This window comes from Oncorhynchus gorbuscha, linkage group LG02, assembly GCF_021184085.1.
Source record: "Oncorhynchus gorbuscha isolate QuinsamMale2020 ecotype Even-year linkage group LG02, OgorEven_v1.0, whole genome shotgun sequence".
NCBI classification, from domain to species: Eukaryota; Metazoa; Chordata; class Actinopteri; order Salmoniformes; family Salmonidae; genus Oncorhynchus; species Oncorhynchus gorbuscha.
Genome location: NC_060174.1, coordinates 5,119,808 through 5,136,511, shown reverse-complemented (window position 1 = coordinate 5,136,511; position 16,704 = coordinate 5,119,808). Strand labels below are relative to the sequence as shown.

The following is a 16,704-nucleotide window of genomic DNA, read 5'->3' as shown; positions in this document are numbered from 1 at the left end:
CATCAGCTGTTCCGGATGACTGTGTGATCACACTCTCCACAGCCGATGTGAGTAAGACCTTTAAATATGTCAACATTCACAAGGCCGCTGGACCAGACGGATTACCAGGAAGTGTACTCCGAGCATGTGCTGACCAACTGGCAAGTGTCTTCACTGACATTTTCAACCTCTCCCTTTCTGAGTCTGTAATACCAACATGTTTCAAGTAGACCACCATAGTGCCTGTTCCTAAGAACACCGAGGTAACCTGCCTAAATGACTACCGACCCGTAGCACTCATGTCTATAGCCATGAAAGGCTGGTCATGGCTCACATCAACACCATTAGCCCAGAAACCCTAGACCCACTCCAATTTGCATACCGCCCCAACAGATCCACAGATGATGGAATCTCTATTGCACTCCACACTGCCCTTTTGTCACATGAGATGGATGCTGGAGAGACTAAGCAGGTACGGGGAGTAGCGTTTAATAAATAACGAGACAAGCACAGCGTCAGCAAAAAGAAACTAAGACAAAAACAATTAATGCAGCAGCAGGGAACAGACAAATATAGGGGAGGAAATAAGCATGTGTTAAGTGAGTCCAGGTGAGTCCAATAACGCTGATGTCGAGGGAGGGCAGGTGTGACTGATGGATGGCAGGAACGTGTGATGCGGGGTAATCTGGCGCCCTCAAGCGCCAGGGGAAAGGAAGAGCAGGAGCAGACGTGACACCTTTCCTACCTGGACAAAAGGAACACCTATGTGAGAATTCTGTTCATTGACTACAGCTCAGTGTTCAACACCATAGTTCCCACAAAGCTCATCACTAAGCTAAGGACCCTGGGACTAAACACCTCCCTCTGCAACTGGAACCTAGACTTCCTGATGGGCCGCCCCTAGGAGGTAAGGGTAGGTAACAACACATCCGCCATGCTGATCCTCAACACGGGGGCCCCTCAGGGGTGCGTGCTCAGTTCCCTCCTGCACTCCCTGTTCACTCGTGACTGCACAGCCAGGCACAACTCCAACAGCATCATTAAGTTTGCTGATGTCACAACAGTGGTAGGCCTGATCACGACAACGATGAGACAGCCTATAGGGAGGAGGTCAGACTGCTCGGCCTGCGACCCCAAGTCACTACAGAGGGTTGTGCGTATGGCCCAGTACATCACCGGGGCCAAGATCCCTGTCATCCAGGACCTCTATACCAGACTGCTCGGCCTGCGACCCCAAGTCACTACAGAGGGTTGTGCGTATGGCCCAGTACATCACCGGGGCCAAGATCCCTGTCATCTAGGACCTCTATACCAAGCGGTGTCAGAGGAAGACCCTAGTCATAGACTGTTCTCTCTGCTACTGCACGGCAAGCGGTACTGGAGTGCCAAGTCGAGTTCCAAGAGGCTTCTAAACAGCTTCTACCCCCAAGCCATAAGACTCCTGAACATCTAATCAAATGGCTACCCAGACTATTTGCATTGCCCCCCTCCACCTACGCTGCTGCTACTCTCTGTTATTATCATAACTGCCTCAATTACCCGGTGCCCCCGCACATTGACACATTGACTCTATACTGGTACCCCCTGTATATAGCCTCCACATTGACTCTATACTGGTACCCCCTGTATATAGCCTCCACATTGACTCTGTACCGTAACACCCTGTATATATCCTTAACATTGACTCTGTACTGGTACCCCCTGTATATAGCCTCCACATTGACTCTGTACCGGTACCCCCTGTATATAGCCTCCACATTGACTCTGTACTGGTATCCCCTGTATATAGCCTCCACATTGACTCTGTACCGGTGCCCCCTGTATATATCCTCCACATTGACTCTGTACCATAATACCCTGTATATAGCCTCCACATTGACTCTGTACCGGTACCCCCTGTATATAGCCTCCACATTGACTCTGTAACGGTACCCCCTGTATATATCCTCCACATTGACTCTGTACCGTAATACCCTGTATATAGCCTCCACATTGACTCTGTACCGTAATACCCTGTATATAGCCTCCACATTGACTCTGTACCGTAATACCCTGTATATAGCCTCCACATTGACTCTGTACTGGTACCCCTGTATATAGTCTCCACATTGACTCTGTACCGTAACACCCTGTATATAGCCTCCACATTGACTCTGTACCGTAATACCCTGTATATAGACTCCACATTGACTCTGTACCGTAATACCCTGTATATAGCCTCCACATTGACTCTGTACTGGTACCCCTGTATATAGTCTCCACATTGACTCTGTACCGTAACACCCTGTATATAGCCTCCACATTGACTCTGTACCGTAATACCCTGTATATAGCCTCCACATTGACTCTGTACCAGTACCCCCTGTATATAGCCTCCACATTGACTCTGTACCGTAATACCCTGTACCTTGCTGCGGGCGATTCCCTGATCCACCTCTACGCAGACGACACCATTCTATATACTTCCGGCCCGTCCTTGGACACTGTGCTATCTAACCTCCAAGCGAGCTTCAATGCCATACAACACTCTTTCCGTGGCCTCCAACTGCTCTTAAACGCTAGTAAAACCAAATGCATAATTTTCAACGGTTCGCTGCCTGCACCCGCACGCCTGACTAGCATCACCACCCTGGATGGTTCCGACCTTGAATATGTGGACATCTATAAGTACCTAGGTGTCTGGCTAGACTGTAAACTCTCCTTCCAGACTCATATCAAACATCTCCAATCGAAAATCAAATCTAGAGTCGGCTTTCTATTCCGCAACAAAGCATCCTTCACTCACGCCGCCAAACTTACCCTAGTAAAACTGACTATCCTACCGATCCTCGACTTCGGCGATGTCATCTACAAAATTGCTTCCAACACTCTACTCAGCAAGCTGGATGCAGTTTATCACAGTGCCATCCGTTTTGTCACTAAAGCACCTTATACCACCCACCACTGCGACCTGTATGCCCTAGTCGGCTGGCCCTCGCAACATATTCGTCGCCAGACCCACTGGCTCCAGGTCATCTACAAGTCCATGCTCGGTAAAGCTCCGCCTTATCTCAGTTCACTGGTCACCATGGCAACACCCACCCGTAGCACGCGCTCCAGCAGGTGTATCTCACTGATCATCCCTAAAGCCAACACCTCATTTGGCCGCCTTTCGTTCCAGTTCTCTGCTGCCTGTGACTGGAACGAATTGCAAAAATCGCTGAAGTTGGAGACTTTTATCTCCCTCACCAACTTCAAACATCTGCTATCTGAGCAGCTAACCGATCGCTGCAGCTGTCCATAGTCTATCGGTAAAGAGCCCACCCATTTTTACCTACCTCATTCCCATACTGTTTTCATTTATTTACTTTTCTGCTCTTTTGCACACCGATATCTCTACCTGTATATGACCATCTGATCATTTATCACTCCAGTGTTAATCTGCTAAATTGTCATTATTCGCCTACCTCCTCATGCCTTTTGCACACAATGTATATAGACTCCCTTTTTTTCTACTGTGTTATTGATTTGTTAATTGTTTACTCCATGTGTAACTCTGTGTTGTCTGTTCACACTGCTATGCTTTGTCTTGGCCAGGTCGCAGTTGCAAATGAGAACCTGTTCTCAACCAGCCTACCTGGTTAAATAAAGGTGTTCTCAACTAGCCTACCTGGTTAAATAAAGGTGTTCTCAACTAGCCTACCTGGTTAAATAAAGGTGTTCTCAACTAGCCTACCTGGTTAAATAAAGGTGTTCTCAACTAGCCTACCTGGTTAAATAAAGGTGTTCTCAACTAGCCTACCTGGTTGAATAAAGGTGTTCTCAACTAGCCTATCTGGTTAAATGAAGGTGAAAAAAAGTAAACATTTCATTGTAAGGTCTACATCTGTTGTATTCAGCACATGACAAATAACATTTGATTTGATTTGAAACCATGTTACTAAGAATTTATCTTGGCGTTGGATGGATGGATGATTGGGTGGGTGAACGGGTGGATTAAGGATGGATGATATATGACGGCCAAGTTTTATTTTCTTTGGGGTGTTTGGATTTGTCAGTAATTCAAATGGGATTTTATTCTAAAGATTGTGGCTTTGTTCCAATATCCACACTAGCAATACCACTTAGCCTCAGGCATTATACTGAGCCTGCATTCTACATGGAACACAGGCTCTGTTTGAGAAGGTTTGGTTTGAGTCCCAAATATCTCTCTTGTTCCCTATGTAGTGCACTACTTTTGAACATAGGGGCTACTTTTCCGTTTGGGATGCAACCTTGGTGAGGTGAAGTTTCCATACTGTACCATGTTGGCCGTGAATTAATAGAGTCATTAATTACCAAATGTTGTGTCGATGAGGGAATTTTACTGCATAGGAAAACTTGAACTAACAGACCAGAATAGATGTTCATTAACTAACACGTTAAAGACATGGTGGGAGTATAGCGGAGACGCGGAGACGGGGAAAACTAGGATACTCCAGCAGAAAGACAGGACAAACAAAGCAACAATGAATGATTGAACTTCCAGACTTGTCCGTGCTGCAACTGTAAGGGGTGTGTAACCAGTGGCAGTGAAACAAGACTCTGTAAGGGGGTGTGTAACCGGTTGCAGTGAAACAAGACTCTGTAAAGGGGTGTGTAACCGGTTGCAGTGAAACAAGACTCTGTAAAGGGGTGTGTAACCGGTTGCAGTGAAACAAGACTCTGTAAAGGGGTGTGTAACCGGTTGCAGTGAAACAAGACTCTGTAAAGGGGTGTGTAACCGGTTGCAGTGAAACAAGACTCTGTAAAGGGGTGTGTAACCGGTTGCAGTGAAACAAGACTCTGTAAAGGGGTGTGTAACCGGTTGCAGTGAAACAAGACTCTGTAAAGGGGTGTGTAACCGGTTGCAGTGAAACAAGACTCTGTAAAGGGGTGTGTAACCGGTTGCAGTGAAACAAGACTCTGTAAAGGGGTGTGTAACCGGTTGCAGTGAAACAAGACTCTGTAAAGGGGTGTGTAACCGGTTGCAGTGAAACAAGACTCTGTAAAGGGGTGTGTAACCGGTTGCAGTGAAACAAGACTCTGTAAAGGGGTGTGTAACCGGTTGCAGTGAAACAAGACTCTGTAAAGGGGTGTGTAACCGGTTGCAGTGAAACAAGACTCTGTAAAGGGGTGTGTAACTGGTGGCAGTGAAACAAGACTCTGTAAAGGGGTGTGTAACCAGTGGCAGTGAAACAAGACTCTGTAAAGGGGTGTGTAACCGGTTGCAGTGAAACAAGACTGTAAAGGGGTGTGTAACCGGTTGCAGTGAAACAAGACTCTGTAAGGGGTGTGTAACCGGTTGCAGTGAAACAAGACTCTGTAAAGGGGTGTGTAACTGGTGGCAGTGAAACAAGACTCTGTAAAGGGGTGTGTTGCAGTGTAACAAGACTCTGTAAGGGGTGTGTAACCAGTTGCAGTGAAACAAGACTCTGTAAAGGGGTGTGTAACCGGTTGCAGTGAAACAAGACTCTGTAAGGGGTGTGTAACCGGTTGCAGTGAAACAAGACTCTGTAAAGGGGTGTGTAACCGGTTGCAGTGTAACAAGACTCTGTAAGGGGTGTATAACCAGTTGCAGTGAAACAAGACTCTGTAAAGGGGTGTGTAACTGGTGGCAGTGAAACAAGACTCTGTAAAGGGGTGTGTGGCAGTGTAACAAGACTCTGTAAGGGGTGTGTAACCGGTTGCAGTGAAACAAGACTCTGTAAAGGGGTGTGTAACCGGTTGCAGTGTAACAAGACTCTGTAAGGGGTGTGTAACCGGTTGCAGTGAAACAAGACTCTGTAAAGGGGTGTGTAACTGGTGGCAGTGAAACAAGACTCTGTAAAGGGGTGTGTAACAAGACTCTGTAAAGGGGTGTGTAACAAGACTCTGTAAAGGGTGTGTAACTGGTGGCAGTGTAACAAGACTCTGTAAAGGGGTGTGTAACTGGTGGCAGTGAAACAAGACTCTGTAAAGGGGTGTGTAACTGGTGGCAGTGAAACAAGACTCTGTAAAGGGGTGTGTAACAAGACTCTGTAAAGGGGTGTGTTGCAGTGAAACAAGACTCTGTAAAGGGGTGTGTAACAAGACTCTGTAAAGGGGTGTGTAACAAGACTCTGTAAAGGGGTGTGTAACAAGACTCTGTAAAGGGTTGTGTTGCAGTGAAACAAGACTCTGTAAAGGGGTGTGTAACAAGACTCTTTAAAGGGGTGTGTAACAAGACTCTGTAAAGGGGTGTGTAACAAGACTCTGTAAAGGGGTGTGTAACAATACTCTGTAAAGGGGTGTGTAACTGGTGGCAGTGTAACAAGACTCTGTAAAGGGGTGTGTAACTGGAGGCAGTGAAACAAGACTCTGTAAAGGGGTGTGTAACAGACAGCACTGTGCTCTGTCCATCCATCTATCCCTCCAATGTGCTGGGTCCATCCATTCACAGGCCTCTACCGAGGTGTCAGGCCTCTACCAAGGTGTCAGGCCTCCACCGAGGTGGCAGGGCTCTACCGAGGTGTCAGGCCTCTTCCGAGGTGTCAGGCCTCTACCGAGGTGTCAGGCCTCTACCGAGGTGTCAGGGCTCTACCGAGGTGTCAGGCCTCTACCGAGGTGGCAGGCCTCTACCGAGGTGTCAGGCCTCTACCGAGGTGTCAGGCCTCTACCAAGGTGGCAGGGCTCTACCGAGGTGTCAGGCCTCTACCGAGGTGTCAGGCCTCTACCGAGATGGCAGGCATCTACCGAGGTGGCAGGCCTCTACCGAGATGGCAGGCCTCTACCGAGGTGGCAGGCATCTACCGAGGTGTCAGGCATCTACCGAGGTGGCAGGCATCTACCGAGGTGTCAGGCATCTACCGAGGTGGCAGGCCTCTACCGAGGTGGCTGTATTTCCAGTTCCCTCTGTTTTTCATCCCAATGTGAAAAGAGCAGCAGGATGGAAAATAGAAATGGTTGTGTTGCACTGCGACTCTCTAACTCACAATTTCACTCAATGCTGCTTGGACAGAACTTTAACCTCCCTAGAAATGTATCACACTACAATACTATTCTTCCTCAGTACACTCCTCACTGCTGCTGAGCAGAACTTTAGGCTCCCTACGAATTACCACATTGTCCCTTGTCTCATTAGCTCTAAGCTAACCATAGCAACTAAACAGTAGCAGAACCAGTCGCGATGGCCCCGCTTAAAACGCCTCACTTTGAATGCAACGTGTCATTAGGAAGACGATAATTGATGTTTTGGTTGCTAGAGAGCGTTAGGGGAAATTAGTTTTAATTTATCTGTCATTTGGCATATCTTGTTGAAATTAATTTTTGCGCCCGAATAAAACTGTTCACCGTGGAGGCTTGTATGCTTTATTAGCAAGATGTATCATTGATCTCAAATGACTCAGACATTTCACTTGTTATTGTACTTCTGTCTCAATGTGAGTAGATTTCACTCGTGTTACATCACACAGTAGGTTCTGTGCATACTAGTCCCATCGGGCAGCGCACAATTGGCCTCAGCGTCGTCCGGGTTACGGTTTGGCCGGGGTAGGCCGTCATTGTAAAATAAGAATTTGTTCTTAACTGACTTGCCAAGTTAAATAAATGTGAAATAAATGTGAAATAAATGTTAGATAATGTTAGATAATGTTAGATCATGTTAGATAATGTTAGATAATGTTAGATCATGTTAGATCATGTTAGATAATGTTAGATAATGTTAGATAATGTTAGATAAATGTTAGATAAATGTTGGATAAATGTTAGATAAATGTTAGATAATGTTAGATAATGTTAGATAATGTTACATAATGTTAGATAAATGTTAGATAAATGTTGGATAAATGTTAGATAAATGTTAGATAATGTTAGATAATGTTAGATAATGTTGGATAAATGTTGGATAAATGTTGGATAAATGTTAGATAATGTTAGATAATGTTAGATAATGTTAGATAAATGTTAGATAAATGTTAGATAATGTTAGATAATGTTAGATAAATGTTAGATAAATGTTGGATAAATGTTAGATAAATAAAAATAAATAAAAGGACATTACACGGTAGGTTCTGTACACTGTCTGGAAATAACATCTATAGAAAGGTGTGGGAACCTCTAACATTGGAAATCTGACTGGTGAACTCATGGGTATTTCTGTGGTGTTTCAGTGTTAGAGATCAGTGTTAAATATATGGGAACCTCTAACATTGGAAATCTGACTGGTGAACTCATGGGTATTTCTGTGATGTTTCATCATGCAGTATGCTCTGTCATGTTCAGTGGCGCACAAAGGACAAATTAGTGTTTCTTATTGGACAAGTCTGTTTCAGTCAGTTTTCTTCAGTTTGGTACCAAGTGAACATTACCCAACATTACCTTGTTCTCTGCAGGACGGTGGCCGCCACCAACATGAACGAGACCAGTAGTCGCTCCCACGCCGTGTTCAACATTATCTTCACCCAGAAACGCCTCGACGCTGAGACTGATAACACCTCAGAGAAGGTAGGAAGGGCGCCACGTCTCAGCCCGAGGGGTCTCTCTTCATATACAGTACAATAAAATGCAACCAGAGCTCGCTCTCCTCATCCCTTCTAAAAAATATCAGAGGGATGCCAAAGAGAAGGGATGGGAGGAGTTTGAGAAAACTATGTTTGACATTCATCCCATCTCCCTTAGCTGCTTGAACTCTGTGACTTTAAGCCTGTTGAGAGAAAAAAAAGCTATTCATCTCTGTTTTTGCTGCCAGTTGTGGGGCTGCCGCTTGCCTCTGAGTCTGAGGGCGCTTGGAAATGTGTCCGTGGCATTGTGAGGGAGGGTGTCTTGTGCCAACTGTTGAATGAATTAGTTTTTAAAATAAATGACTTTGGCTGGCGTTTTCAGTCAACTCATGCGTTTCTCTGCGCTACCATTGATGTTTTCTGTCACAGGTCAGCAAAATCAGCCTGGTGGATTTGGCCGGCAGCGAGAGGGCCGACTCCACAGGCGCCAAGGGGACCAGGCTCAAGGTGAGACGTCCTCCTTCCTCTTCCTCCTCCTCCTCTCCCTCTGCCTCTCTGTTACATACTTTTCAAGTTTTTAGTCTATTTGTTAATGTGTAATGAATACATTTAAAATCTTGCAATTGGATATACTGCTGGCAGTGAGGACCCCTAGACCTAGGGTGTATATTGGTGAAGTGATTGAGTTGCTGTTGACTATATTAACCATGTTGACTATATTAACCATGTTGACTATATTAACCATGTTGACCATATTGACCATGTTGACCATATTGACCATATTGACCATGTTGACCATATCGACCATAGTAACCATGTTGACCATGTTGACCATGTTGACCATGTTGACCATGTTGATCATGTTAGTCATATTGACCATATCGACCATAGTAACCATGTTGACCATATTGACCATATCGACCATAGTAACCATGTTGACCATGTTGACCATGTTGACCATGTTGACCATATTGACCATATTGACCATATCGACCATAGTAACCATGTTGACCATGTTGACCATGTTGACCATGTTGACCATATTGACCATATCGACCATAGTAACCATGTTGACCATATTGACCATGTTGACCATGTTGACCATGTTGATCATGTTAGTCATATTGACCATGTTGACCATGTTGACAATGTTGACCATGTTGGTCATATTACTCCTTGACTGCTACAGGAAGGAGCGAACATCAACAAATCACTGACCACACTGGGGAAAGTAATCTCTGCTTTGGCCGAAGTGGTACGTATAACTTTTATGTAATATAACAAACGTGCATCATTCATAATTTTTTTGGACAATATGTAAGGTGGAAATTAAAGTTTCTCTTTTGTGATTCACTTTGTAGGATTCTGCACAAAATAAGAACAAGAAGAAAAAGAAAGTGGAGAGTCACATCCCTTACAGAGACTCTGTGTTGACCTGGCTATTGAGAGAGAACTTAGGTGGGAACCTTTAACTTTACAGAGACTCTGTGTTGACCTAGCTACTGAGAGAGAACTTAGGTAGGAACCTTTAACTTTACAGAGATTCTGTGTTGACCTGGCTACTGAGAGAGAACTTAGGTAGGAACCTTTAACTTTACAGAGACTCTGTGTTGACCTGGCTACTGAGAGAGAACTTAGGTGGGAACCTTTAACTTTACAGAGACTCTATGTTGACCTGGCTACTGAGAGAGAACTTAGGTGGGAACCTTTAACTTTACAGAGACTCTGTGTTGACCTGGCTACTGAGAGAGAACTTAGGTGGGAACCTTTAACTTTACAGAGACTCTGTGTTGACCTGGCTACTGAGAGAGAACTTAGGTGGGAACCTTTAACTTTACAGAGACTCTGTGTTGACCTGGCTACTGAGAGAGAACTTAGGTGGGAACCTTTAACTTTACAGAGACTCTGTGTTGACCTGGCTATTGAGAGAGAACTTAGGTGGGAACTAACTTAACAGAGATTATGTGTTGACCTGGCTACTGAGAGAGAACTTAGGTAGGAACCTTCAACTTTACAGAGACTCTGTGTTGACCTGGCTATTGAGAGAGAACTTAGGTAGGAACCTTCAACTTTACAGAGACTCTGTGTTGACCTGGCTATTGAGAGAGAACTTAGGTGGGAACCGATAATCTGGTTTGTGAGAGAGAATTTAGGTAGGTAAAGATAGCTATTATAACCTTCTATTAGTCCTAGTGTATGCACAGTATGTACCAGATCCTAATTAATCTTACAGATCCTAATTCATCTGACAGAGCCTAATTCATCTTAACTCCTTTCTTGTTCAGGGGGAAACTCTCGTACTGCCATGGTTGCTGCTCTCAGTCCAGCTGACATCAACTATGACGAGACTCTCAGCACACTCAGGTAAAGGAACAGAGAACTCTCTCTCTCTCTCTCTCTCTCTCTCTCTCTCTCTCTCTCTCTCTCTCTCTCTCTCTCTCTCTCTCTCTCTCTCTCTCTCTCTCTCTCTCTCTCTCTCTCTCTATTTGTCCCTCTTCTCTTTCTCTTTCTCTATTTGTCCCTCTTCTCTCTCTCTCTCTCTCTCTCTCTCTCTCTCTCTCTCTCTCTCTCTCTCTCTCTCTCTCTCTCTCTCTCTCTCTCTCTTCTCTCTTTCTCTCTCTCTCCCTCTTCTCTTTCTCTTTCTCTATTTGTCCCTCTTCTCTCTCTCTCTTTCTCTTTCTCTCTTTGTCCCTCTCTCTCTCTCTCTCTCTTCTCTCTCTCTCTCTCTCTCTCTCTCTCTCTCTCTCTCTCTCTCTCTCTCACTCTCTCTCTCTCTCTCTCTCTCTCTCTCTCTCTCTCTCTCTCTCTCTCTCTCTCTCTCTCTCTCTCTCTCACACAGCAGCTGATCAATGATGTATTGATGGACAAGACCTTGTAGAATAGAGCGAGCCCATTATTGCATTTCCTCATTGGCTTGTTCCCTGTGCCAGATTCACTCTTAAAACACCCTTCCATGTTGCAGCTGCATTGTGTGATGGTGTGTGTGTGTGTGTGTGTGTGTGTGTGTGTGTGTGTGTGTGTGTGTGTGTGTGTGTGTGTGTGTGTGTGTGTGTGTGTGTGTGTGTGTGTGTGTGTGTGTGTGTGTGTGTGTGTGTGTGTGTGTGTGTGTGTGTGTGTCCGTGTGTCTGTGTGTGTGTGTTCGAGATCAGGTCTCATCATGCCAATTATCCTTTCTCCTCAAAAGGTACGCAGACCGAGCCAAACAGATTCGCTGTAATGCTGTGATCAACGAGGACCCGAACAATCGATTGGTTCGTGAGCTGAAGGAGGAGGTGGGCCGTCTGAGAGACTTGCTCCTATCCCAGGGCTTGGGAGACATCCTTGAGAGTAAGGGCTCGTCCAATGGGCTGTCCTGGCCTTCTATACTGTAATCATGATTGGCTGCAACATTCTGGTAACTTCCTGGGTTTTCCAGGAAGATTCTGGAATCGGGAAGGGAGTGAGCAGGAAATCCATATTCCTCCAACTAGGATTCATGGAAAACATGGGAATTTGGAGGAAGTTACAGGAATTTAGCATCTCTGTAGAGCTAGAGATGGCGTAGCTATTTAAGGGTGGAAACCACATCTCAGTCACAAGTGAACATTCACAGTGGAAATCCCTAGCTATTCACTCACTGCTCCCCCCCCCTCCCAATGTCTCTCTCTCTCTCTCTCCTGCCCACTTCCTTGGCACTCACAGTCTCCGGTCTCCTTTTTGTCCTCTCTAAATCACTTCACACATCTCTCACAAACCTCCTTCAGTCTGTGTGTTAACAGAAGATTGTGTGGATCAGTCTAACTTACCCTTCTTTACTTACAACCTCTTCTGACGAATGAGTTTCAATGGCATATTAGGATGCAAAACAACCAAGCCTATGAATTCAACTCAGAGAATGATTGAAAACCAAGATACGTAATAAAACAAGACTGATTGATATGGACTAACTACTTATCTATCACTTTATTCCTGATTATATGTACATATCTACCTCAATTACCTGGTACCCCTGCACACCCCTCCTGTTAGCAGCATCAGTATGTTAGCAGCATCAGTATGTTAGCAGGACCAGTATGTTAGCAGGACCAGTATGTTAGCAGGACCAGTATGTTAGCAGGACCAGTATGTTAGCAGGACCAGTGTGTTAGCAGCATCAGTATGTTAGCAGGACCAGTATGTTAGCAGGACCAGTATGTTAGCAGGACCAGTATGTTAGCAGGACCAGTGTGTTAGCAGCATCAGTATGTTAGCAGGACCAGTATGTTAGCAGGACCAGTATGTTAGCAGGACCAGTGTGTTAGCAGCATCAGTATGTTAGCAGGACCAGTATGTTAGCAGGACCAGTATGTTAGCAGGACCAGTATGTTAGCAGGACCAGTATGTTAGCAGCATCAGTATGTTAGCAGGACCAGTATGTTAGCAGGACCAGTGTGTTAGCAGGACCAGTATGTTAGCAGGACCAGTATGTTAGCAGGACCAGTATGTTAGCAGCATCAGTATGTTAGCAGGACCAGTATGTTAGCAGGACCAGTATGTTAGCAGGACCAGTGTGTTAGCAGGACCAGTATGTTAGCAGGACCAGTATGTTAGTAGGACCAGTATGTTAGCAGGACCAGTATGTTAGTAGGACTAGTATGTTAGCTTCACCAGTATGTTAGCAGAACCAGTATGTTAGCTAGTATGTTAGCTTCACCAGTATGTTAGCAGGACCAGTATGTTACCACCTCCAGTACATTAGCTTCACCAGCATGTTAGCATGACCAGTATGTTAGCAGGACCAGTAAGTTAGCGACACCAGTATGTTAGCAGAACCAGTATGTGAGCAGCACCAGTATGTTAGCAGAACCACTATGTTAGCAGGGCCAGTATGTTAGCAGGGCCAGTATGTTAGCAGCACCAGTATGTTAGCAGGACCAGTATGTTAGCATGACCAGTATATTAGCAGAACCAGTATGTTAGCAGGACCAGTTTGTCATTAGGACGAGTATATTAGCAGAACCAGTATGTTAGCAGGACCAGTTTGTTTATGCAGTATATTAGCAGAACCAGTATGTTAGCAAGACCAGTGTGTTAGCAGGACCAGTATGTTAGCAGGACCAGTATGTTAGCACCACCAGTATGTTAGCAGGACCAGTATGTTAGCATGACCAGTATATTAGCAGAACCAGTATGTTAGCAGGACCAGTTTGTCATTATGACGAGTATATTAGCAGAACCAGTATGTTAGCAGGACCAGTGTGTTAGCAGGACCAGTATGTTAGCAGGACCAGTATGTTAGCAGGACCAGTTTGTCATTATGACGAGTATATTAGCAGAACCAGTATGTTAGCAAGACCAGTGTGTTAGCAGGACCAGTATGTTAGCAGGACCAGTATGTTAGCTTCAGCAGTATGTTAGCAGGACCAGTATGTTAGCAGGACCAGTATGTTAGCACCACCAGTATGTTAGCAGTACCAGTATGTTAGCAAGACCAGTGTGTTAGCAGGACCAGTATGTTAGCAGGACCAGTATGTTAGCAGGACCAGTATGTTAGCAGGACCAGTATGTTAGCAGTACCAGTATGTTAGCAAGACCAGTGTGTTAGCAGGACCAGTGTGTTAGCAGGACCAGTATGTTAGCATGATGAGTATATTAGCAGGACCAGTATGTTAGCACCACCAGTATGTTAGCAGGACCAGTATGTTAACACCACCAGTATGTTAGAAGGACCAGTATGTTAGCACCTCCAGTATATTAGCTTCACCAGTGCATGTTAGCATGGCCAGTATGTTAGCAGGACCAGTATGTTAGTTCACCAGTATGTTAGCAGAACCAGTATGTGAGCAGCACCAGTATGTTAGCAGAACCAGTATGTTAGCAGGGCCAGTATGTTAGCAGGGCCAGTATGTTAGCAGCACCAGTATGTTAGCAGGACCAGTATGTTAGCAGGACCAGTTTGTTAGCAGGACCAGTATGTTAGCAGAACCAGTATGTTAGCATGACCAGTATGTTAGCAGGACCAGTATGATAGCAAGACCAGTGTGTTAGCAGGACCAGTATGTTAGCAGGACCAGTATGTTAGCAAGACCAGTGTGTTAGCAGGACCAGTGTGTTAGCAGGACCAGTATGTTAGCTTCACCAGTATGTTAGCAGGACCAGTATGTTAGCATGACCAGTATATTAGCAGAACCAGTATGTTAGCAGGACCAGTTTGTCATTATGACGAGTATATTAGCAGAACCAGTATGTTAGCAGGACCAGTATCTTAGCAGGACCAGTATGTTAGCTTCACCAGTATGTTAGCAGGACCAGTATGTTAGCAGGACCAGTATGTTAGCACCACCAATATGTTAGCAGGACCAGTATGTTAGCAGGACCAGTATGTTAGCAGGACCAGTATGTTAGCAGCACCAGTATGTTAGCAGGACCAGTATGTTAGCAGGACCAGTATGTTAGCAGGACCAGTATGTTAGCACCACCAGTATGTTAGAAGGACCAGTATGTTAGCACCTCCAGTATATTAGCTTCACCAGCATGTTAGCATGACCAGTATGTTAGCAGGACCAGTAAGTTAGCGACACCAGTATGTTAGCAGAACCAGTATGTGAGCAGCACCAGTATGTTAGCAGAACCAGTATGTTAGCAGGGCCAGTATGTTAGCAGGGCCAGTATGTTAGCAGGGCCAGTATGTTAGCATGATGAGTATATTAGCAGAACCAGTATGTTAGCAGGACCAGTATGTTAGCAAGACCAGTGTGTTAGCAGGACCAGTATGTTAGCAAGACCAGTGTGTTAGCAGGACCAGTGTGTTAGCAGGACCAGTATGTTAGCTTCACCAGTATGTTAGCAGGACCAGTATGTTAGCATGACCAGTATATTAGCAGAACCAGTATGTTAGCAGGACCAGTTTGTCATTATGTGTTATATTAGCAGAACCAGTATGTTAGCAGGACCAGTATCTTAGCAGGACCAGTATGTTAGCTTCACCAGTATGTTAGCAGGACCAGTATGTTAGCAGGACCAGTATGTTAGCACCACCAGTATGTTAGCAGTACCAGTATGTTAGCAAGACCAGTGTGTTAGCAGGACCAGTATGTTAGCAGGACCAGTATGTTAGCAGTACCAGTATGTTAGCAAGACCAGTGTGTTAGCAGGACCAGTATGTTAGCAGGACCAGTATGTTAGCAGGACCAGTATGTTAGCACCACCAGTATGTTAGAAGGACCAGTATGTTAGCTTCACCAGCATGTTAGCATGACCAGTATGTTAGCAGGACCAGTAAGTTAGCGACACCAGTATGTTAGCAGAACCAGTATGTGAGCAGCACCAGTATGTTAGCAGAACCAGTATGTTAGCAGGGCCAGTATGTTAGCAGGGCCAGTATGTTAGCAGGGCCAGTATGTTAGCATGATGAGTATATTAGCAGAACCAGTATGTTAGCAGGACCAGTATGTTTAGCAAGACCAGTGTGTTAGCAGGACCAGTATGTTAGCAAGACCAGTGTGTTAGCAGGACCGGTATGTTAGCAGGACCGGTATGTTAGCAGGACCAGTATGTTAGCAGGACCAGTATGTTAGCAGAACCAGTATGTTAGCATGACCAGTGTGTTAGCAGGACCAGTTTGTTAGCAGGACCAGTATGTTAGCTTCACCAGTATGTTAGCAGGACCAGTATGTTAGCAGGACCAGTAAGTTAGCAGGACCAGTATGTTAGCAGCAGCTGTTCAGCTAACACTGAGTGAATGAGTTAGTCTCTCACTGTGTTCTCCTGTCTCTCACTGTGTTCTCCTGTCTCTCACTGTGTTCTCCTGTCTCTCACTGTGTTCTCCTTTCTCTCACTGTGTTCTCCTGTCTCTCACTGGGTTCTCCTTTCTCTCACTGTGTTCTCCTGTCTCTCACTGTGTTCTCCTGTCTCTCACTGTGTTCTCCTGTCTCTAACTGTGTTCTCCTGTCTCTAACTGTGTTCTCCTTTGTCTGTCTTTCTGTCTCTCTCTTTCTTTCTCTCCCAGCGTACAAGGGGCCAGCTCTTGGCACTGATGTTGCTGGTTTGAAATGTGTTTTCTATATTTCTCTACTGTTTATCTCTATACGGTTTATCTCTCTACTGTTTATCTATCTACTGTTTATCTCTACTGTTTCTCTCTCTATTGTTTATATATCTCTCTACTGTTTCTATATCTCTCTACTGTTTCTATATCTCTCTTCTGTTTCTATATCTCTCTACTGTTTATCTCTCTACTGTTTTCACTCTGTTCTCCAGTCTCTACTGTGTTCTCCTGTCTCTCACTGTGTTCACCTGTCTCTCACTGGGT

At 45.1% G+C, this 16,704-nt stretch overlaps 1 protein-coding gene across 15 annotated transcripts in view; it reads left to right on the top strand.

Moving 5' to 3' along the window:
- Positions 1-16,704, top strand: part of LOC123996431 (kinesin-like protein KIF1A) — a 154,533-nt gene that overhangs the window by 44,751 nt on the left and 93,078 nt on the right. For all 15 annotated transcript variants that reach the window (XM_046299901.1, XM_046299892.1, XM_046299882.1 and 12 more), the window contains exons 7-12: positions 8,328-8,439; positions 8,865-8,942; positions 9,625-9,690; positions 9,797-9,893; positions 10,721-10,799; positions 11,620-11,762. In XM_046299901.1, coding sequence (XP_046155857.1) covers positions 8,328-8,439; positions 8,865-8,942; positions 9,625-9,690; positions 9,797-9,893; positions 10,721-10,799; positions 11,620-11,762 — 575 coding nt within the window. The remainder of the gene's footprint in view (positions 1-8,327; positions 8,440-8,864; positions 8,943-9,624; positions 9,691-9,796; positions 9,894-10,720; positions 10,800-11,619; positions 11,763-16,704) is intronic.